We start from the raw sequence: 25,073 nt of genomic DNA, 5'->3' as shown, positions 1-25,073 counted from the left end.
ATTGGAAGTCTAGTAACTGTTAAGATGTAGGTAATTTTAAAATGTATGAAATACGACCAATATGGCCAGCTTAACAAATTATTTACATGTCATGTAGAGACTATTTCATGTTGCTAGGTTTTTTTTAGTTTTGGTTTGGAAGCTGTATAAAGATTGTCTAACTTTTCCTAATTGAATTGTACTTCGGTTTTATATTTTTAAAAAAGACCTATCCCAATCCAGAAGAAACTCACTTCCCTTCAGTGAAGAGAATGAATTTCCTTTGTAAGGCGATGGTGCAAATGCTTATCTAATATCCTCATATTGCTAGCTTAATAGCTGTACCACTTATTACTCACAGTGAGTTTTAAAATGAGTTTATTCAAGAATGTTCTTAGGAAGGCAACAATGTTTGTTAAAAAAAACTTCTGTTTCTTCATGCTGAAAAAGTAATGTAAGAGGCTATAGTTATAAGCTTCTTTCTGTTGGACTTCTGGTAGTATGTATAGCACAGTGTAGTCATTTCCGCAATGCTAGAATAAATAAAAAAAAGTCTCTTCTATGCTTCTCTTCAAAAAGTGATGAACAACAATAGAAGATGGCATAAAAAAGCCATTTTTTTTCTATTCATTCTGTAGTATTGGAGCCAGTATCTAGGAAACAGGAGAGAAAGTAAATTCAAGGAGCAATTTAAAATTTAAATACTTTGAGAATCTCTTTAAAAAAAAAAAAGGAACTAATGGTGGTGTGAGGGGTGGGGAAGTAGAGAAGGTAAACCTGAGGGAAGCTGATCAAAGAACTGCCCTGAGAACTTGAAAGTTATTTAAGGCATAGGTAAGAGGAGAATTCTTAATTCTCCATAGTTATGCTACTGAAAAACCAAATTGTATTATTTGGTTCATTATATAAGTTATACTGGTTTGGTTCCTAGGGCTATTACATGACCATTTCTTCCTATCAGGTCCTCTACTGTTCTCAAATTTTAAACCACAAAGGACCATAACATACATAATCAGAAGAAAATTGTATTTTAATTCCTGGTGAGGCACATACCAAAATTCCAGCCACTATCACTCTTCCTATGTCAGAAAGCTGACTTTTAGAAAAAAATGGGCTTACTTCATAGTAGCACTCATTTATCTGGTCACTAAGGAATGGTAGTTTTTCTGTTACTTGAACTTCTACTTTTAAATGCCAAACTTTTTATATTTTACTTTTGGAAAGAAAACATTCTAAGATTATTTTTTTTTTCTGCTGACAGCATACGTGGAACACAACTGAAGCTCTTCCTGAACACTCAACAGTTTTTTCTTCAAGATCAGTTAATACCATGTGCTGGCATGTGCTGGAAGTGGGGCAAACTTCTCAGAAGCTATGGCAATAAGTAAGGCTGATTTGCTACTTTTCATCTACTGAATTTTGGAAAAAAAAAAAAACAGCTAATCTTGCATCTTTAGGCAAGAGTATCTGTAATGTCCCACATGGTAGCCACTGCCTATGTGTGGCTATTAGTTAACTGATAAAATTAAATCAAAAATAAAGCATTAAATTTCTCAGTTGCCCTAACACATTTCAAATGCTTAAGAGCCATATGTGGCTACTGGAAAGTACAGACAGAGAACAATTTCCGTAGGTACAAGTTTTACTGACCACTACTGGTCTTTTGACAGAGATACTGAAGTTATAAATTAATACCCAAATTCCAGAGTCTGGTAAAAACTTAATATGAAACAAGTATACATTATTTGACATGCAGAAATGTTAACATCTTGTAATCCAGAACTATAAAATTACATCTTTTCTATCATTATAGCAAGCAAAGTATTTGATAACTATGTTAAAAAGTCATCTTTGCTTAAAGTTCTTAGAATGATTACTCCTAGCTAACCTGAAAAGTGCGAGTCCTTGAAATGTTGCTAAGTTTTGGACACTTTCTGATACCCAAAAGAGACTACTTCTTTGGGGAAAAAAGGGAGGGGGGCAAAAGTATAATTTTATGCAGCCCTGAAAAATGATGTATTGGCAAATGTGTATACATGTGGATGTATATTACTGTAAAAACAGATACATAAGACTCGAAAGTAAGTGATGTTATCTACAGATGGTGTTGCAAATTATGCTTTTCTATCTTCTTTACAGTTTTTCATTGGTTAGCTTATTTCTTTTGAAACCCAAAATACATAACAAAACCTGAGAAATTTAAGGTATTTCTACAGTTTCTTTTGCTTTTCAAAACTCCACTTCTTAAAGAGTTATAATCTTCTGTATTTCAGAACAGCTGTCTAGACACAAATGGTTCAGATCATAAAGTAAAAATATATTTAAAATATAATCAGCAAAAAGGAAATAGCTAATCGTGGAAGAGAAAGATGTATAGGTTTTGAAACATTTGACTTAAACAAGGTCCTGGATCTGCCACAGAAAATATATCTGCACAGATAGATCAGGAATGATTATTTACAATTATACCTGATAAGGTTCTTAGTTATTTTAAAATCTTTAAATCATTACTTTAAAAATATAAAATGTATAGGCATCCAGCAACACAGAAACCAGGATAAATTTCAAAAATTAAACACTTCAAATTTGCAACTGACATGGGGGGAAAAATCCCTTAACCTGCGGAGGCAGTCTACATGTCCTATGAAATGTTCACACCTAAAGTCATTGAGAGGACTGTTTGAGAATTGAGATCAGGAATTCAGAATCTAGCTGGGATGGAAGCCATTTTCCCCCATAATTTCAGGCAAAGATTTTCTAAAGACTCACAAGAACAAGATTTCAAGCAGCTTTGCTTTCATAGTAATTAGGTAAACACTTACTTTTACCATCACAGGCTACAATTTTCACTTTATCCACTTTAATAAGTTCTGTCACCTCTCTGAATTCAACATCATTCAATACAAAAGTCCACACGTTATCGCAGAATCTGTATGTATTTAGAGAGCCCTTTAAAACAAAACATTTAGATATACCATGAAGTCATTTTTCCCCCAAAGCAATTTGAGAACTCAGCTACCAACTACCTAATTCTTAAAACAGCAGGGCAATTTAATGTTTACCTTAAGATCTTCACCCCATAATTTTAAAAAACCACCCTATGTAACTTTACTAGGAGTTATATACTGTAGTTAGCAGACTATTTTCAGCACTGTGAAGAGTCTGCAACTTAGAACTTACCTGAAACGGAAAAGTTGAAAGGAAATTTAAATTTGTACTTCTACTGCCCTCTTGTGGCAACATGACAAAAATTCACCGCTCTCACAGTAGAAAATTCACACACCACTTTAGATTCCATCCAAATTTAATGACTGTTGACCAGAAGCCTTACCAATAACATACTCAATTAATGCAATTTGCAACATTCCGTGCATTATATTCTGTATTTTTACAGTAAAGCTACAGAAAAGAAAGTTGAGAAAATACCTTTACAGTACTGTATTTATTGAGAAAATCTGTATCTAAGTGGATCCATGCAGTTCAAACCCATGTTGTTCAAGGGTCTACTGCATTTTATTTTATGTGTTAACTCCGAACTTGTACAGAAGCAGGGACTACCCAGAAACATTCAATTTTCAACCTGTGCTTCACTCAGATGAATCACTTTATTAACCCCAGAAACTACATGACTGTCCTGTGCAAATGATTTTTTATTTTTTTTAGGAGCAGGAATATGTGCTTAAACATTAAAAAGAAATTTTTGAAGAATGGGGTGAAAGTGCAAGGACAGAACCAACCGAATACAATCAAAACTTGAGACATGCATACACATGGAATCTTCACAAAGGAAATTTAGTATTGGTAAGAGATTTATATGCCCCAAACCTTCAATTCAGAAAAACATTCTCTGCAGTGGTACCCATAATAGTAAAAGCTACAGTCTATCTAGTGCTCTATCAAGTGAGAAGGATCAGGGAAACTATAATGGCTATGAATGACTTAATGAAATTTTTAAAATATGAGTCATTACTATTTGTTGGACTATGCTAGGCCCTGAGCATACAAACATGATTCCTGTCATCAACAAGCTTCGGGTAGCAGGGGAGAGTATTAAAGTAAGAAAATATATAGTATAGCAGTATCATGAAAGAGTAATAAGCTAGGGGCACCCAAGGGTATGGAACACATGGGGCACAGAAGGCTTCTCCCACAAATTGAAGTTTAAGTTTTGAAAAATGAGTAAAAGTCAAGGGAGAGGTGGGACAGTGGAAAGGAAAACACATATATAAAGGGAACAATAAGTTCCAAGGGGAAGAAGATCCTGGAGAACCTTGGAAAGCTTTTGCTCTATCCTAAAAGTCTTAGGTCAATGAAGATTTTGAGCAAAGTAGTATCATCAGATTTGCATTTCTCCTGATAACAGGAAGAGTTGATTGGAGGCAGAGTGGACTGGAGGCTGAGGCAGCTGATGCCTGAATGAGAGAGGTGAGAGTGGCTTTATTACAGCAGCAAAGAGGTCAACAGAAATGGAGAGCGGCACATGGGTGGCCCAGCTGCTTGAGCATCTGACTCTTGATTTCTGCTCAGGTTATGATCTCAGGGTCATGAAACTGAGCCCCTTGTTGGGCTCTGCGTTCAGCACCGAGTCTGCTTATCCCTATCCCTCTGCTCCTCTCCCACCCTCTCTAAAATAAATAAGTAAAATCTTAAAAATTCCTCAACCAATTGGCTATGGTGGGGAGACAAAATTTGTAACCCCTCAAGATTCGGGCTCCAGTAACAGTGCACTCTAAATCACCATGTGCAATAAGCAGCTGGTGTGTAGAAGAAAGCTTGGGCGCATAAGCCTATTGACTTTAGAGCCACAGGGTTGGAAGCATTCATTCAGAAACTATGTGGAGCCCTAGCTAAACCTAAGGAATACCAATAATTAAACTACAAAGGGTCTGAGAAAGAGAGGAGTCAGAGAATGGAAGCCAGGACTAATCAATAATATCACAAATTATGCATGAGGTTTAGCAATGGCATGGCAAGAAGAGTTTCAGTGGAGTGGTAAGATTAATGCATGGAAAACCACATAAGACATACTATTAGGTTAACAAAGAATTATTAAAAAAAAAAAAAAAAAAGATCTCCTTAGCTATGGTCTGAGTCTTTAGAAGGCCACACAGCCAAATGCCAATTTTAATGTTCATTTCTAGCATCCCTGAACTTGTGTGTAATGTTACTGTCACATCTAATTAGGGACTGCTATGCCAATTATCTGAACAAGGCCATGTCATCGGGACTTATGCCTAGTGTGTGACAATTCACTTTCAAATATATATTGAAATTGTTATATAAATGTTTCACTTATTTTATTGCTATATTAAATGCTTTTGAACCAACAAAAGCATTTTTTTTGTGTGTGTGTGAGAGTGAATGCACTAGAATACGTGAAGGTTGAGGCAGAGAAAGAGGGACAAGCAGGCTCCCCGCTGAGCAGGAAGCCACAGGCAGGGCTCAATCCCAGGACACTGGGATCATGACCAGAGCTGAACACAGACAATTAACTGATGAGTCACACCTCTCTTTAGAATTGTTTAGTGAGCTAGAATCCCTAATAAATATAAAATCTTTATTACAATATGTTTAGTTATTTAAATATCTTATTCACTGTCTTCATAAGAAAGTCATAATCAAGTATAGGAACTCAAGAATCAACACTTTTAAAATAAAAAATGTTTTGGAAGGAACTTTTTAAATATTAAAAAATAATTCTGATATTGGGCTTTGGTCAAGTAACTGATTTCCACAGTAATTGATCTGGCAAACAGTATCTTGAATGCACCTTTAATAAATACTTGTTTCTTTTTCAAACATTAATCTACAACTGGGCAACATTCTTACAGTTAAAGTATCTTGTTTATTGTAGAAAATGGAACAGACAGGGAATTTAGAGGGTGACTTTTCTTGACCATTAAATCTTTTAATGTTTACTATCAGAAGTTTAGTATTTTAACATTAATCATAACTCTCACCTGCCAGCATACATTCTAGCAAAAGCATACGTTGACTCTTTAAAAGAAATGTTCTCCCTAAAAATTAGAAATTATTAAAATCTTAATTCTCATACTCAAGGAGATTTTTCCGCCCTGTAACATTCTACTAAATGATCTCAGTTATATGAAATTCCTTTGAGGATTTAAAACAAAAAAAAAATTTACCACGTTATCTAAGAGTATTGTTTCAATGAGCCCTCGGGTCAGTAAAATTCACTACAACAATATGAATTTCAATGTGATCTAGCCAAATGCCTTTGAAAATTAGAAATAACCAATGTGTGATCTCTTCTGCCTTTCTCACATATCCCACCAAGCAAAACAGGTTATTTGCAAACTTTCTGGACATAAAATTGATCAAGTCTGCTATAATGGGAGAGGTAGATAATGAAAGCCTGAGCTTAGAACAGTAGGAAAAGAAAAAACAAGAATGGTAAAGTCAGATCTGCTCAAACCTAATTTTTTGAAAATACACAAACTTACCAAACATTATGCCAGAGAAATGCAAATGTCTAATTATGCTGAAAGGAACCGGAGAGGGATGATAATACAACTAGAAAACTATCAGGTATCAACATGGATTGATTTCAAATTAAAGCATCTTGGCAGATCTGTACACACGGTTGTATAACACAGCAACCTACTTTTGCCAAAATGTTAAAAATTCAAGAACCTATTGATAAAATTTTATAAAGATACATTTTACTCCAGATAACTTTTAAGCATGTGAAACATTTTATAACATGCATGCTTTATCCCTTCACTAAATTTGTTCTCTGCCAACCCAATATCCACAACAACGCCTGGTATGTAACAGGCACTGAAGTGTTTGCTGAATAAATTTTTAGTTCAAAACTTTAAGAAAACCCCCAAACGCTATGGTTCTCTTAAAAGCAAATTAACCTCTATGTTCTTTTCCTATAGTGTAACCTTTTAATTTCTACTCTATGGTATCCCTTAAAATAACATAAGCATAAATATTATATATAACTAAATATCATTGTACACTGTTATATATCTGACTCCACCAATATCAGTATCAATGTGGTAAAACTACTTCTTTAACCATGATACTTTCAGTGGGCTTTTAGTTTGACTTTACCATCAAGTTGAGAAAGACAATTTTGTTCAGTTTGGGATTACTGTTCAAATGAGATCAAGCTATCAGAAGAGACCATGATCTACTACCAGTTCAGGTTTTCATAAGAGTCGGTGGGAGGCAACATGAACGCACTTCCATGGAATGGGTGAAGACCAGAGTTTGAAAAACTGAAGGGAGCTTTAGGGAGTACTTTGTCACTTACCTTCAATCCTGCAGGTAATGGTTCAGGTGCTTGAAATCTCAGTAACTCTTCAGGGAAGGCAGCCAAACATACATAAGCTTATTTGTGAAACAATGGAATAAAAATCTAAAAACAACTGTCTCACATTAAGTGGATAAACTTAATATGGAGGTCATTTAAAAGTAAAGTATAATTAAACCATCGCTTCCTTTTATGATTCATAAATATGAAGGGGTTCTTAAAAGCACTGTTGTTATCAACCACCGGTGCAAGCTTTTAGATTTAGTAAAATATCCTTACCCTGAAATTGACTCTGTTCCTGACCCTCTGTGCCAATGCTGAATTTATAGCTTTATCAAACTGAAGTAGAACTTGAAGGGCAAGTTGGGGGGTGATCTGTTGAGACTGAGAAAAAGTAAAGGTCATAAATCCTTTTAGGGAAGGACATTAAAGACAAAATATGTATGAATTATCATCTAAAATTTAACTGAGGTTAACCAGAGCCTCTTAAATTAGACTCCCTTATTCTTTAACATACTGACAATTAAGGAGTAAAAGCCTGACCATATTTTCTTGCACTATCTTAACACAAACATAATTTGGAGAAGAAAACATGCAGTGATGTTGCACTCCCGGGACAAGACTCTATCACTCTTTTACAGTGTCTGGAAAGAGGCATTTGATCGACTGAAGGAATGCAGTTTCTTTAAAAAAAAAAAAAGGCAGGCCCAGTAATCTATTTTTTTAAAAACCTAATCTCATCAAAGCTCATAAAATGTATGAAAACAAATGGAAATACTTATGTTCTTAGATGAGTTTATTTTAAAAGGTTACTTCTCCTAAAACTGAAATATAGATTCAAATTTAAATCTCAAAGACTATCAAATGATCTAAAATTATCTTAAAGCTACAGAGACTATGCTTTATAAGTAAGAGAAAACCAATAATCTCAATTTTTATGTTTAACAAAAATCCTTGAAAATTTGGGCATGTTAAACCATGTCATTTGATCTTCATTATATTTTATGCCCTGTAGTCAGGATGGGATAAATACTGACTTGCTGGGTCAAAGATTCTAAGATACTTAACCTCATCACTTTGCCTGAGAGAAGGGATCTAACAAAACTTATTATAGACTCATCTAAGTAAAAGTTGGTTTTTAGTCTCCCACCTGTATAAGCTCATCAAGGCTCTCCTGGAGACTGTTTCCCAAAGTTGTATTTCTGTATAATTGATATGCCATGGCTTAGGAGGAAGAAATTGTTTTTCCTATTCAGGCTTGCATTGATGTCCTAAAAATTTAATATGAAAGTATTAAACATTATAAACCATGAATGTAATATAGTCTACTTCATACATCCTAATATATGCTATTATAACTCGTAATAATTGCAAACTGCTACATAATTAACACAAAGAACATTAAAAATGATTTTTCTTTTTTTTGTTACTTTGACATGGGCATTTGTACTTCTTTATACAAAGCATACATATACTTATTAAAAGGTACATCTTTACCATTTCTATTAAAAGTCTGCCTTTTGACCTAATCTAGAATCAATTTACTGTGTACTATTATTCTTTCTCCTTACTGTCAGTCAGTGATCCAGACAATGTTTGGCTCACATGTGAATGCCCTCCACTTCATTTTCTTTATTCCTTAATTAACATTTGGTATTTATAGAGTGCCTACCAAGAAGACAGCACTGTGCTAGGCAGGAGGAAGATGGATAGAATATGCTCCTGGACTCTAAAAACCTTATACTCTACAGAGGGTAACAGATATACAAAACAGCAATTAACTCAGTAGAGAATAAGCACTATGATAGATGTACACAGTATATTGGACTGAGTGAACTTGTTAACAAAAGCTTTCTGATTATTTAAGCTAGAGTTTAGCCAAGCAAAAGCAGATCATCGTAGGCTGAAAGGTATGAAAATGGTACAGTTTGTAGAGAGAACTGTAAGTTGTCCCACAGTATTAAGGTCTAAGTATGAAGAAGATGGCATGAATGTATCTGTTCCAACAGGAGGGATGCCAGGGTGAATGTACTGGAAGATGAGGGCTTGAATAGGGGGCCAGTAGTAGAGATTCAACAAATACTGAGCTACAAGTCATACACAAGATCCCTGACCTCGTGGCACTTTCAGCTTAGAGATGGACAGGAGACATATACAGGGAGTTATCAGGCAAAACTCAGCAAAAATAATGACTGGTTATCAGTCTTCACATTATATACCTGTGAACACTTGATATGAGATCATTTCTGCTTTCTTGAAACCTTTTCTTTGGCTTTTGGGGCCCCACACTTCATTCTCTCCTCCTAACTCACTGGATACTACTGTATTTGTTTTCTTTGGCCCATCCCTCTGCAGGTATGTTACTTCTACTTGAGTGCCCTAAGGCTTCTTAGGTCTTCTCTAGATGCTTTAACTCCCTTAGTATTAGGCTATCTGCTGATGACTCCCAAATGTCTATCTCCAGTCCTCCCCTTGTTGCCCTATATAAAGCTGCCTCCTTGCCAATGAATGGAAATACCAATTAGGTAGCTCAAATGAAATGTATAAAAAACGGAATTCCTGGTACTGTCCCTCCAAACCCTTTCTACCCTCACCTCGCCCACCTTAGTAAACAGTAAATCTAGTCGCCCCGGCAATTTTACATTCGACATTACCTTCTCTCTCACTCTCCATCTAATCTGTCAATCTTTTCAGCTCTTCTAAGTATAGCCAGAAGCTGACAACTTTTACCATCTCCAGTACTACACCATCAAGTCCCCATCATCTACCAGCAAGATTACTATGATAGCCCCGTAAGAGGTCTCCGGGTTTCTACCATGGCCAGTAAAACCCCTGCCCCTAGAGCTGCCACACTGAGCCTTTTGCAACATAAATCAAAACAAATTACCCCAATCCCCCTTTATTCAAAACCTCCAATAGCAGCATCCTGTTTCAGAGTAAAAAACATGATTGTGGTCCTCCATCACCTCAATGAACTAACCTTCTGCCACTTATTCCTTCATTCCCTCTGCTGCAATCATACTGGTCCCTTGCTGGTTTTCAATATGGCAACAGTCTTGCACAAGGGTCTTTGCACTGTCTGTCCTTTTTGGTTCAAATGTTCTCACCAGATCCCTTCATGGCTCACTCCCTGATTTAATTCAGACCTCTGCTCAAATGTCACTTCATCAGAAAAAACTTCTGTGGCCAACTATAAAAAGGAACTACCTCTCTTACCCCTTATACTACTTTATTTTCATTCATACCATTCACTGAAGCTGACATATATATGCTTATTGTTTCCATCCACTGAAAGAGATGTTCCATAAGGATGGGGACTTTGTTCAGTTATATATTTACCATCTAGAACAATGCCTAGTAGAGAGTATGTATTCAATAAGTATTTGTTAGTAAGTCACTTGGTGCTATGTCTAAATGCTATTATTAAATATTATAAATTTGTCTAAGTATAATACAAAGTTTTCTACTTTATTGAAGAAAATGAAGCAATGAAAACTTCCAGACTCTCAAAATGGCATCAAACCATCTACCAGTATCTGTAACCACATACTCTGCCTGCCTGCCAGTCACTATAGCCAAACTATCCATGCTGTTATGCAAATACAATCTTTCTATCTCTGCATCAAGCCTCTCTAGTACACTCAAGAATATCGTCCCAACAATATAATTAGTCCTCCTCTCCCTTATCGTCAAATTTCCCATCTTTATGGATTATTGCCATCAGCAAACAGGTGGCTACTTCTCCCATCTTCCTAAATAAATAAATAAAGTCTCAACTCCCTTTCCTCACTAGCTACACTATATTTCTCTGTGCAGCAGTGCTCCTAAGAGTTGTCTGTATTCAGTGCCTTCTCATTCCTTTTCTCTCATTTTCTCTTCTACTCACTCATCATAGACTCACTCCTTATAGGCTTTTGCCTCCAACATTCAAAATAAACAGATGGTGAAGGTCACCAATGGCACTAGTAAAGCTAACCCAAAATTCTCAGTCCTCTCCAGACTTAATCATTTGACACAGCTAATTACTCCCTCCTCTTTGATAAAGGATCTTGGCTTAGCTTCTGGGACACGACGCTTTCTGGGTTGTTCTCTTAGGCTCACAGATTTATCCTTTTCCTATACCTTGCCCTTGAACTCCTGGGTCCAACTGCCTACTCAACATCTCTACTTTTTGTCTTTCCTATTTCAGGCGAGGGAACTCCATACTTCTATGGGCTTATGCAAAAACCTTTGAAATTCTCCCCTACTCCCCTCATCTCACCTTTACATCCAATCCCTAGAAAATCCTGTAAACTCTATCTTCAAAATGCATTCAAGATCCATCCATTTCTCACCATTTCCATTGTTATCACCCTGGTCTGTGCTATGGTCATCTGCAACTGGATTACTGAAACAGTTTCCTACTAGGTTGCCCTGCTTCCCCGCTGTCCCTACACTTTAATCCCAACCTAGCAGCCCATATCTCTTTTCAGCTCCAAACCTCCCATGGCTCCCATTTTACTCAATCCTTATAAAATCTGGCTACCGGGGCACCTGGGTGGCTCAGTGGTTAAAGCCTCTGCCTTCGGCTCAGGTCATGATCCCAGGACCCTGGGATCAAGCCTCACATTGGGCTCTCTGCTCAGCAGGGAGCCTGTCTCCTCCGCTCTCTCTGCCTGCCTCTCTACCTACTATCTGTCAAATAAATAAAAATCTTAAAAAAAAAAAAATCTGGCTACCTAGGATCTCTCCCTTGCTCTCACCCTTCTATAGACACACTGTCTTCCATGTTATTCTTAGAACATGACAGACATGTACCTCCCTATGTAAGCCTTTGTAAAGGCGGCTCTTTCTACCTGGATACTCTTCCTCCAGGTATCCACTTGGTTCTTTTAATTCCTTCAAGTATAATATGTACTTAATGAGGCTTACACTGATGGCCGTACTTAAAATACCAACTTCCACCTCCACTCTGGAACTTCCCAATCCCCCTTTTCCTTTTTTGATGGCACCATCACCTAACACATTATGTAATTACTTTCTACACCCTCCAACAGGGACTTTTGTCTGTTTTGTTCACTTAAGTAAAGCAAGTACCTGTAACGGACTCATAACGGAAGCCAAATAAATATCTGTTCAGTAAATTAATGAGGGCAAAAAACTGAGTATGTGGGTGGGTGGGGTGGAGTTAAAAAACACAAGGAGAGGTCCCAATGGAGATATACACCTGACAAAGTAGGAGTACCAAATCTTGTGTCATACTCTTTTGGCAACAGTCTAAGAGTTATTTAGACAATAGCTGTAAATTAGCAATGAACTATCAGAAATTAAAACAATCCCATTTACAATTGTATCAAAATGAATAAAATACCTAAAAATAAATTTAAGCAAGGTGAAAGCCCTGTACACAAAAACTATTAAATACTGAAGAAAGAAATTGAAGACAACAAAAATAAATGGAAAGATATTCCATGCTCATGAGTTGGAAGAATACTGTTAAAATGCCCATATTACCCAAAGCAATCTACGTGTTCAATGCAATCCATATCAAAATTCCACTCTCATTTTCCACAGAACTACAACAAACAATCCTAAAATGTATATGGAACAACACAAACCCACATAGCCAAAGCAACTCCGACAAAGAACAAAGCTGGAGACAACATGCTTCCTGATTTCAATCTACACTACAAAGTTAAAGTAATTAAAACATTATGGTATTGGCATAAAAACAGACAAATGAATGGAACAGAATATAGAGCCCAAAAATAAACCCATATTTTTACAGTCCATTAACTTATCACAAAAGAGGCAAGAATATACAATGGGCAATAAAGTAAATCTTCAATAAATGGTGCTGGACCATTTTCTTACGCCACACACAAAATAAACAGAAAATGGATTAAAGACCTAAATGGGAGGCCTGAAATTCATAAAACTCCTGGAAGAAAAACATAGGCAGTAATCTCTTGGATATTACCCTTACCAGCTTATTTATGGATAGGTCTCCTCAGGCATAGGGAATAAAAGCAAAAACTAAACTACTGGACTACACCAAAATAAAGAGCTTTTACACAACAGAGGAAACCATCAATAAAACCAAAGGCAACCTTGTGAGGGGGAGAGGATTTCTGCAAAGGATATATCTGATAACGGGTTAATATCCAAAATATATGAAGAACTTCTATAACTCAACACCAAATCATCAAGTAATCTGGTTAAAAATTAGGCAGACCTGAATAGACCTCTTTCCAAAGAAGACATACAAGAAGGTGGCCAATAGACACATGAAAAGATACTCAACATCACTAATCATCAGGGAAAGGCAAATCAAAACCATGAGATCTCACCTCACATCTATGAGAATGGCTAGTATCAAAAACACAAGAAATGTCAAGTGTTGGAGAGGATGTGGAGAAAAGGGAACCCTCTTGCACTGTTGGCAGGAATGTAAACTGGGGCAGCCACTGTGGAAAACAATATGGAGGGGTCTCAAAAAAAAGGAAAAAAAAATACCATATAATCCAGTAATTTCAGTAGTAGGTATTAACCCCCAAAATTGAAAACACTGATTTGAAAAAATATATGCACCCCTATGTTTGTTGCTGCATTATTTACAATAGCCAAGATATGGAAGCAACCCAGGTGTCCATCTGGAGCAAAACAGATAAGGAAAATGTGGTATATATACACACAATGGACTAGTACTCAGCCATAAAAAAGGATGGCATCATGCCATTTAAGACAACATGGATGGAGGTAGAGTGTCTTATAATAAGAGAAATAAGTCAGACTGAGAAAGATAAATACCATATGATTCTACTCACAAGTGGAAACAAAAGATTTTAAAAAACACCCACCACACACAACCTAACAAATGGATAAACAAAAAGCAAACTCAGATGGGTAAGCAGAGACTGATGGTTGGCAGAGGGAAGAGGGGTGAGGAGTTGAATAAAATGGGTGAAGGGGAGAGGGAGATACAGGCTTCTAGTTATGGAATGAGTAAGTCATGAGAATAAAAGGTACAGCATAAGGAATATAGTCAATGATACTGAAAAGCAATGTAACAGGATAGATGGTAGCTACCCTTGTGAACATAAGGTGTATCAACTTGCCTAATCACTAGCTGTACACCTGAAACTAATGTAACATTGTGTGTGTCAATCATACTCAAAACTCCCTACAGAACTGTGATCTATATAAACAAATATTACTCAGCTGTAAAAAAGAATATCTTGTCATTTGTGACAACACTGATGAACCCAGAGGGTATTATGGGAAGTGAAATAAATCAGACAGAGAAAGACAAATACCGTATGATTTCACCTACAGGAGCATTCTAAAAAAAACAAAACAAAACAAAACAAACTCTTTAATACAGAGAACTAGTGGTTGCCAGAAGGGAGGCCAGTGGCAGGAATGGGCAAAATAGATAAAGGGGAGTAAATGGTATAAACTCCCAGTTATAAAATAAGTCAGAGAAGAAAAGTACAGCATAGAGAATATAGTCAACAATACTGTAATAACATCGGTATGGTGACAGTGACTACATTTATCGTGGTGACTGAGTAATGTATAAAACCGTCAAACTGATATGCTGTATGCCTGAAACTAACACTGTATGTTACTTACACTTAAAAAGAATGGACTATTATAGACATATAAGTTGTTATATGTAAGCCTATGGTGATCACAGAGCAGAAACCTATAGTAAAAACACAAAACATAAAGGATACCACTAAAGTCATCAAACCACAAAGGAAGAGAACAAGAAGGAAGAAAAGAAGTACAAAAACAGCCAGCAAACGATTAACAAATGGCTATAAGTACATACCAATAAATAGTATTTTAGCTGTAAATGCACTACATTCTTCAATCAAAAGACAGAGAATGGCTGAATGGATTAAAAAAAACCAAGGCTCATCTATATGCTGCCTACAAGAGATTCACTTTACATATAAGAACATATACAGATGGAAAGTGAAGAGATGGAAAAAGATATTCCATGCAAATGGAAACCAAAAGAAAACTAATGCAACTATACTTATATCAGAAAAAAAAACAGACTTAAACATAAAGACTGTAATAAGACAAGATGTATGTCACATAATGATGAAGGGGTCCATCCAACACAGAAGAGAATATTTGGAAATACTGGTGCACTCAGCATAGGAACACTTACACATATAAAAAAAAGTATTAACTGACCTAAAGGGATAAATAGCAATACAATAATAGTAGATTTCAATATTCCATTTACATCAGTGTTTAGATCATCCAGACAGAGAATTAGTAAGGAGACATCAGTCTTAAAACATGTCAGACCAGATGAATTAACATGTATATACACAGAACCTTCTATCCAAAAGCAATAGAATACACATTCTTCTCAAGTGCACACACAACACTCTCCAGGATAGATCAAAGGTTAGGCCACAAAACTAGCCAATGAATTTAGGTGGACTGAAATCATATCAAACATCTCATATGACCACAATGGCACAAAACTAGAAATTACACAAAGAAACCTAGAAAATTCACAATGTGTGAAGATTACGCAACATGTTACTAAATAACCAATGGGTCAAAGGAGAAATCAAAGAGAAATAAAAAATGCCTTGAGACATAAGAAAAACTTGTTGGCTACATCAAAAGCAGCTGTAAGAAGGAAATTCATATTGATAAATGTCTACTTTGAGAAATAAGAAAAGTCTCACGAACAATCTAATTTTACACCTCAAGGAACTAAAAACACACACAAAATAAATGAAGCCCAAAATAAGCAGAAGGAAGAAAAAAAAGAGGTGAAATAGAGATTTAAAAGAACTAGCAATTCCAAATGATAAAAAGAGCTGGCTCTTTGAAAAGATAAAACTGACAAGGCTCTAGTAAAATTCACCTGGAAAAAAGTCAAATAAATAAAATCAGAAATGAAAAACATGTTACAACTGACATCACAGAAATAGATCTTAAAAGACTGCAATGAACAATTATATGCTAATAAACTGGACAACCTACAAGAAATTAATTCCTTAAAGCACAGAACTGAACAATGATGAAATAGAGAATCTGAATATACCAATTACCAGTAAACAAATTAACCAGTAAACAAAAACTTTCAACAAATCCAAGTCCGGGTTCAGATGGCTTAACTGATAAATTCTACCTAACATTCAAAGAAGAATTAGCACCAGTCCTTCTCAAACTCTTTCAAAAAATAGAAGAGGAGGGTCATGGGATTGAGCCCTACATTGGGCTCCCCACTCAGTGGAGAGTCTACTTGAATGAAGACTCTTTCCCTCTGCACCTCCCCCAACTTGGGCGCTTAGTCACATGCTCTCTCCCGCTCTCAAATAAATACATAAATCATTAAAAAAGAATAGAAAAGGAAAACTCTTCCAAACGCATTTGAAGAGTGCAGTATTACCCTGAAACCAAAACCAGACAAGGATGCCACAAGAAAAAAAAATTGCAGGCCAACATCCTTGATGAATATACATGCAAAAATCCTCAATATTAGCAAACTGAATTCAACAATACATTAAAAGGATCATACACCATGATCAAGGGGGATTTATTTGAGGGTAGAGAAATGGTTCAACGGCATCAAATCTGCCAATGTGATAAACCATATTAACAAAATAAAGGATAAAAATCCTACGACTATCTCGATACATGCAGAAAAAGCATCTGACAAAATTCAACATCCATTTATGGCAACTCTCAATGCAGTGGATTTAGAGGGAACATACTTCAACATAATAAAGGCCACACAGGACAAGCCCATAGCTAACACCACAGTCAATAGCGATAAGCTAAAAGCCTTGCCTCTGAGATCATGAGACAAGATTCCTGCCCAATTATTACATTTGACAAAGTACTGGAAGTCCTTCCAGAGCAATTAGGCAAGAAATTGGAATAAAAGCCATCCAAACTGGAAAGGAAAAGGTAAAATAACAAAACTACCAGAGAAATAAAACAATCACATTTGCCACTGCATCAAAAGGAACAAAATACCTAGAAATAAATCTAACCAGGAGAGAAAATATCTGTATGTTGAAAACTACAAAACATTTAGAAGAGAAACTGAAGATGACAAAATAAATGGAAAGACATTCCATGCTCATGGGTTAGAAGAATTAATATTAATAATATATTCTTATTACCCAAAGCAATTTACAGATTCAATGCAATCCCTATCAAAATCCCAACGGTATTTTTCAAAGAGACAGAACAATCCTAAAATTTGTATGGAACCACCAAACCCTCAATAGCCAAAGTGATCTTGAGAAAGAACAAAGCTGGAGGAATCATTCTCCCTGATCCCACAATATCAGAAAGCTATAATAATCAAAACAGTATAGTACTTGCACAAAACAGACACACACATCAACGGAACCTAATACCCCATAATGAACCCATGCATAGATGCTCAATGAATGAAGAAGTCAAGACCATCTATTGGGTGAAAGAACAGTATCTTCAATAAATGGTCTTGAGATAACTACACAAACACATGCAGAAGAATGAAACCAGACCACTAACTTATACACTATACACAATAATCAATTCAAAACGGATTAAAGACTTGAATGTAAAACCTGAAACTATAAAACTCCTAGGAGAAAACACAGTTACAGTAAGTTCCCTGACACTGGTGCTATGATTTTTAAAATTTGACACCAGAAGCAAATTTAAAAAAAGCAAAAATAACAAACGTAGGACTACCTCATGCTAAAAAGCTTCTGCACAGCAAAGGAAACCAACAAAACAAAAAGGCAACCTACTGAATGAAAAAAAATTTGCAATTCATATAAGAAATTAATATCCCAAATATATAATTCATACAACTCAAGAGCAAAAGAACAAGCAACTCAATTTAAAAATTGGCAGAAGATATTAAAAGACATTTTTCCAAAGAAGACATACAGATGGCCAACAGACACATGAAAAGATGCTCCACATCACTAATCATCAGGGAAATGCAAATCAAAACCATAATGAGGTATGACCTCACATCTGTCAGAATGGCTATTATCAAAAAGACAAGAAATAACAAGCGTTGGTGAAGATATGGAGAAAAGGGAACCCCTGTGCACTACTGGTGGGAATGTAAATTGGTAAAGCCACTATGGAAAACAGTGTGGATGTTCTTCAGAAAATTAAAAACATGACCACCATGTGATACAGCAATTCCGCTACTGAGTATTTAGCCCCCCAAAATGAAAACACTAACTCGAAAAGAAATATATATGTTCACTGCAACATTATAATAGCCAAGCTACAGGAGCAACCTAAGTGTCCATCAATGGGTAAAGAAATCGTGGGGAATATATCACAATGGAATATTATTCCGCCATAAAAAGAATGAAATCGTGCCATTTATAGATGTAATGGGCATTATCATTAAATGAAGTTAAGTGAGACAGAGAAAGGCAAATAGGTATGATACTGGATACATGTGGAATCGAAAACCAGAAAGGGGAAAAAAAAAAGCATGTAGAATCAGAGAACAGATTGGTAGTTGTAAGGCTGGGGACACAATATAGTAGAGGGAGCTGATGTAAAACAGACATAGAAGGTTTGAATCATTCAAAATACTGACTTTTATATATATGCTACATACACAATATAAGAGTTAAATATTAAAGAGAGAGGACAAGTGAAACTGGAATTTTGAACACAAGTCATACAGCCAAATAAAGAGGTTCAAAGTAATAATAAATAAACATAATAGTACATTAAAAAAAAAGGCAACATACTGAATGGGAGAAACTATCTGCAAATCATGTATGTAATAAGAAGCTAATATCCAAAATATATAAAGAATTCATACAACTCAACAGCAAACTCACCGATTAAAAAACGGGCAGAAAAGATCCAAACAGACATTTTCCCAAAGAACACATACAGGTCAACAACAGACATATGAAAAGATGTTTAAGACCACGAATCCTCGGGGTGCCTGGGTGGCTCCGTGGATAGAGCCTCTGTCTTCGGCTCGGGTCATGATCTCAGGGTCCTGGGGTCGAGCCCCACATTGGGCTCTCCGCTCAGCGGGGAGCCTGCTTCCCTCCTTCTAGCTGCCTGCCTCTCTGCCTACTTGTGATCTCTGTCAAATAAACAAAATCTTTTTTATTTAATTTTTTTTAAAGATTTTATTTATTTATCTGATAGACAGAGATCACAAGTAGGCAGAAAGGCAGGCAGAGAGAGAGGAAGGGAAGCAGGCTCCCTGCCGAGCAGAGAGCCCGATGCGATGCGGGGCTCAATCCCAGGACCCTGGGATCATGACCTGAGTCGAAGGCAGAGGCTTTAACCCACTGAGCCACCCAGGTGCCCCATAAACAAACAAAATCTTAAAAAAACAAAACAAAACAAAACAAAACAAAAACCACGAATCCTCACGAAAATGCAAATTAAAACCACAATGAGATATCACCTCACACCTGTTATAATGGCTACTATTAACAAGACGGGAAATAAGCGCTGGCGAGAAGGTGAAGAAAATGAGACCCTTGTGCACTGTTGGCGGGATTGCAAACTGCTGCAAACACTGTGGAAAACAGTATGGAGGTTCCTCAAAAATTAAAAATAGAACTACCAAATGATCCAGCAATTCCGCTTCTCCTATTTATTAGACGGAAACGAAAACACGAACCTGAAACTAATGTGTCAATTATACCTCAATAAATACTAATTTAAAAAGGGAGCTCTAAGTTATTTATACATTTGTTAAAGTTACTTGCTTTAATGACCTTAGATTCTTAAAAATTTCTTATGCAATACTCAAATCTGTTAGATCTGGTATCCGCCACATCAATTTCGTGCTCCTTCATTCTGCAGTTGAGAAAATTACAAGGGCTCCACGTTCGGAATTAACTCTGTAGTCCTAGTCCTGTTTAAATTCATTACCCTGAGGGAGCTGGCTTGAAGTTTAAGGCAGATTTCAAATAAGCCAAGCAGCATAGGAATGAGACACTCACGGAATGCGCTCTCCTGATATTTGACAAAAACAACACAACACAACCCTAGATGCATAAAGACATTCACCTGGCTAAAAATCCCGCTTTGGGCTGAGGACCTTCCCCAGGACCGCTCGGCTGGCGCCCCGACGACCACAAACCTCCCGGCAGAGGACGCCACCGCCTGCCACCGCCTGCCACCGCCTCCCGCCGCCTCCCGCCCTTTTCATTCTCGGGTACCGGCCTCGGGGGCCACCCGGCAGCGAAGTCGGTAACGGGCCCACCTTGGGCCCCTGCCCTCCGCGAAGCCCTCCAAGACCCAACCAACCGCAGCCCCACCTCTCGGGACCGCAAGGAGCGCGGGCCCGGCTCACCAAGTACCTGTGGGGAAGGCGCTTCCCGCCGCGGAGCTGGCTGAAGCGGAGCAGCCAGCAGTCCAGCAGGAAGCACCCACTTCCCGACCACCTCTTCGGCCGCCGCGGGAGCCGCAGAGCTGTGCCAACGACCCGGAAGTGCTCGCCGAACCTGGAAGTGACAACAGGAGAGTGGGCCGGGAGGCCCCGCCCAGCCCCGCTCAGACGCGCCACTCCAGACTTGCCTGGGGAGGGCGGGGTGTGGAGGGAGGAGGGGCGTGGGGCCGGCGGCTTTCAAGCCCCAGACAGGTGAGCTTGCTTCCTTTCCGAGTAATTCACCAGGTTTGCTAAATCATGCATAAGGGAATTCTAACTTTGAGAGATTAATCTTATCCACTGTTAGATACACAATTAGGAATGTTAGGGCAGTCACACTTTATGCCTTAAGTATGTTCTAGGTAATACTGTTGAAGACGCTGCAATACTAAATTGAAGACAAATTGTGAAGATTAGAGCAGGACTTACCACTCAAAACAGGGCTGCAATTCACTTAGCCCAGCAAGCGCTTGTGATTCCTGAAGAATTTTAATGTGGGAGAATTTGTATTTAAAATTTGTACCTAATGGAAGACAAACATTTCAATATATATTGGGTTTTAAAAAATCCAAATGGTATCCTAAATGTGGATTAAAGGCAGCAATATGTGTACAGCTGTTTGCCATTAAGTAGCTGAACTGTGATTAAGGAGTAAATACGTAAGTGTTACCAAATAGACTCACTCTCTGAGCAGGCCTATAAGCAGAACGGAGTCTCATTTATGGCATGTTTTCAGCCTCTTATTGAACTTTTATTGTTGGATTACCCACTACTAAAATGATTCTAAATTATAAAATACAAAGTGTGATAATTAAGGTAACGTTTAAAATTAAAACAGGATGAATACTTCATGCCCTTGAAGAACAGGAAGTAGCACCCAGACTACAGAAACAAAAAGTCTTAAACTATTTGAAAGGCTTATAATTCAGTGTAAACATTTAAAAGACAAACAAAAGACCCCAAAAAAAAAAAAAAAAAAAAAAAAGTGATAAAAATGAGTCAAAAACAAACTTTCCAATTAATTTATTTAAATTCATTAATGTTGCAAAAATATGATGTGCAACAAATCAGGACACAAGTTACCATATTCCTAACAAGTCAAAGGAAAATAAAATATTACATCTCCTTAGTAAATCACGACCAACCCTATTATTTCTTACAGGAATCACATCAACATCTTGCACAGTCATCAGAACTGAATTTCTCACACTGTAAAATGACAGCACCAGGCTAGGCAACATCAACTGAATAGTAGTGAAATGATCACAGCACACTCTGTCTAAATGGCAGCATGTGAACTTATATTAAAAAAGATACCTGAATTTTTGAAATCTGTATCCAAGTGTGTAGACGTCTAATTCACTCTGAATTGTGTTCTATGTGAATAGTGTCCTATGGACTGTGCAAGTCAGTGGCCCTGAACACACCTCCAACATTTGCTAGTATGTAAATAAATGGTTTAAGGGACGTAACTTTAGAAAGCTCGTATATAAAAAGTGCAGTGGAATAGCTAATTGGTATTATTTTCCAAGTTCCTCCTTAGCCACACTGATTGTGAAAGCACAAAGATTCAAAATGTAAATGTTTTAATCTCCTGTAGAAGGTCTTACAAGATAGAATCAGATAGCTATATGAAGCAAACAGCTCAATATTATTCTTTATCGATCTGAAACCTTAATTAAACCCTTGATTTTCATCAGGTGTGTAAGTGCTTTAGGCGAACTTTTCATAGCATTCTTAAAAGTAATTCTCAAAACATAAGAAATTAAATAGATCTATCATATACAGTTGCAACAAAATAACAGCTACGTTCAAATTTTATTGTCACTCCTCATGTTCAACACAATTCTTATTTTCAAGTACCATTTAGAACTTCAAAAGAAACTGATCTGATTCTTATTCATTCAGAATCTTGCGACCAGGGTAAAGGTGAGTGAAAGGATCCCAGGTAATTCTTCTGTACTATTAGAACACTGAGTAGGAAATCTCCCACTTCCCTTACCAGCTGACTTTCTCGGGCGAGTCCAAATTCTTCAGGCTTTCTCCCAGTGACTCCAATCACACAATTCCTGTTCCCTGTGACAAGGATAAACTCTAACAGAATAGTTGATCTAACTAATAAGCATATTAACTCTCCTCTATTCCTTCCTTTTGAGGTTTGTGATCCATTTCTTAAATATCTAAATATTTGAAAAAAAAATAAGCAAGAAAACATGATGGAATGGATTAGCAAATTTCTACTTTCAGCCCATCTTCTCCCTTCTGACTGAGCAATGTTAGCCATTTCCACATATAACACAGGGAAAAGAATGAAGCTACTGTCACCTTATATACACACCTTTACTGATCTCAACAAGAAACTGGCCTGTTCTAACCAATAACACCCTAATGCTAATTTACCTCTCAATTGAAGAAATCTAAAAAAGCCACTTCTGCACTAAATCAAACACTTCCAAATTCCCTGAGCACTCACATAAAAACAGCCAAATAGTAACACTATAATCATCTACAAGAAGTTTCTATCAAAAAGCAGATCCATGACTTTTTTAAATTCTGAAGTTGTAGTTGAAGAAATTCTAGCTACTGATATACAATCAGCAAATTTCAGTATTCAGTGCAGTTACCAAATAGTGCTATTCATTTTGGAAGACTATGTTAATGCTTATGTTTCATAAAATATGAAAAATAATCCAGCCCTAAACTTTAATCTGAGCACTGTAATTGTTGACCCTCTCTGTTCAAATTTGCTTCTGTATGAAGAGACAAAGCAGAGAAAATATAAATTCTCATTAGAGGTATTGTGAGCCTTTGCACTCTTCACTCCAGTCTTATTTCACATATTCTATGTGAAGACTGCAGCTTTTCCTGCTGGACACAAGAAAGCCTGTTAGATGGTGCAAAGAGCTATCATACGCGGTACATCCCGTAACAGTGACACATTCAGTGCCATCTGAGGTAACAGCCACTCTAAACTCTGAAGTTCTTTCTCTTACTTCCTTGTTATCTTCCTTTCAAACTACCCCACTAGGCCCTCCTTAGGATCCTGTCCTCTCCATGCCATCAACTGAGTTAAAGGCTATTAAGCTTCAAGTAGGAGGCCAATGTAGCATTTTTCTTGGTGCTACTTAGGAATATAACCAAGCAGAACAAAAGCAAATTATATGTATGAGAAACTTTGGATTAAAAAGAGACACTCGAGCGCAAGGATAACAAAATATAGTGGCAAAAATAAAATTAAACCAGTTAAGTTAGATCCATGACCCCAGAAGACAGATAATACAATTTTATGTACTTTCATTACAATCAGCAATGGAAAATTAAAATTGAATGCTATGGGAGGAATGTCACATAGTGATAAATTACAATACCTACTTACAGTTATGAAACATTTATTATGGGGCATGTCCCTATACCAGATTCCATTAAGGTGTCGGTAGAGCAGGTGTCTTTTAATCCACTGATTCACAACACATGCCTTTCATTATATCCCAAGTGTTACCACTGTTCCCTCTGAATTTTCATATTCTAACAGATTAAAGGTTACTTGTACTTTAAAAAAATATTTAGGAACATGCACCACTTTTGCAACAAGTTGTATCTATAGTTAGGGACAATGCTTGCAAAAGCAAAAGTGAGTAAATGCAATAAATTGTTGACCCTGAAGAACTGTGTACTTTATGTGGAGGAAAACCACCTATGTAAGAAGTTCAGCAAATTCTGAACAGGATAAATATGTATAGAGAAAGGACTGCTTAAAGAGCTCTATGAATATAGACTCTAATCACAATTAAATTCATTGATCCTTTATTCATAATTCTCACATGGTAAATTCAGAAGGAATGCCTAAGTTGTTGTTGTTAGTTTGCTTTTTCAACACAAACTTTCTCTAAGGTTTGAGCAAGCAATAATGGTTTTGGCTTTATTTGATATAATAACATCAGTTTAGGATCTGCCTATGGCTGTTGGATCCAAGTTAAGTCAGAAGACTGCTGAGGAACACCTCATCCTGGGAATCCTCCAGCATCTCCTATAATTGGACTTAGTTTAGCATGCCAAGTCTATAACTAAAGAGGACAAAAAGTAAAGGAAAATTCTCTTTTTTAGTAGAAACTTTATATGAAAAATGGCAATGGTAAAAGCCACATGTGTGTTCAGTCTGGGACAGAATAAACCCTAAAAGCTTAGCTCTCATCTGCTTCATTTTGCTATTCTAGCACATTCTTTTATAAATTACCTTACAGGAAGGGCTGGGGTGTGGTAGTACCCTTAAACTTGGAGGATACTAATTTTTCCACGTGTGTATGAGTCACACAAGCGAATGATACTATCAGATCAATCTGTTGTTTTAGGATGATTTTGTGGGTTATTAAGTTCTGTTTGGGCACCTCAGTACAATGTATTTCAATGTAGAGT

At 36.8% G+C, this 25,073-nt stretch overlaps 1 protein-coding gene across 1 annotated transcript; it reads right to left on the bottom strand.

Annotated features, from left to right (window-relative positions):
- Positions 1–340: 340 nt before the first annotated feature.
- On the bottom strand, positions 341–20,736 carry GTF2A2 (general transcription factor IIA subunit 2). Its single transcript, XM_032864818.1, has 5 exons — positions 20,593–20,736; positions 8,415–8,535; positions 7,544–7,648; positions 2,802–2,928; positions 341–632 (listed from the first exon to the last, which is right to left on the bottom strand). The coding sequence occupies exons 2-5, from the start codon at positions 8,484–8,486 to the stop codon at positions 607–609; spliced, it is 330 nt and encodes a 109-aa protein (XP_032720709.1). The 5' UTR covers positions 8,487–8,535; positions 20,593–20,736; the 3' UTR covers positions 341–606.
- Positions 20,737–25,073: the final 4,337 nt, after the last annotated feature.

The sequence above is a fragment of the Lontra canadensis genome, unplaced genomic scaffold, assembly GCF_010015895.1.
Source record: "Lontra canadensis isolate GAN:19392208 unplaced genomic scaffold, GSC_riverotter_1.0 scaffold28, whole genome shotgun sequence".
Lineage (NCBI taxonomy): Eukaryota > Metazoa > Chordata > Mammalia > Carnivora > Mustelidae > Lontra > Lontra canadensis.
This window is presented reverse-complemented; position numbering and strand designations above follow the sequence as displayed.

Excerpts from the sequence above, each read along its gene's own strand:
- GTF2A2 (XM_032864818.1), bottom strand. The coding sequence starts at position 8,486 with ATGGCATATCAATTATACAGAAATACAACTTTGGGAAACAGTCTCCAG. Across the intron at positions 7,649-8,414 it reads GCCTTGATGAGCTTATACAG|TCTCAACAGATCACCCCCCA; the intron begins GTGGGAGACTAA and ends ACTTTTTCTCAG. Across the intron at positions 2,929-7,543 it reads GGAACAGAGTCAATTTCAGG|GGCTCTCTAAATACATACAG; the intron begins GTAAGGATATTT and ends TTTGTTTTAAAG.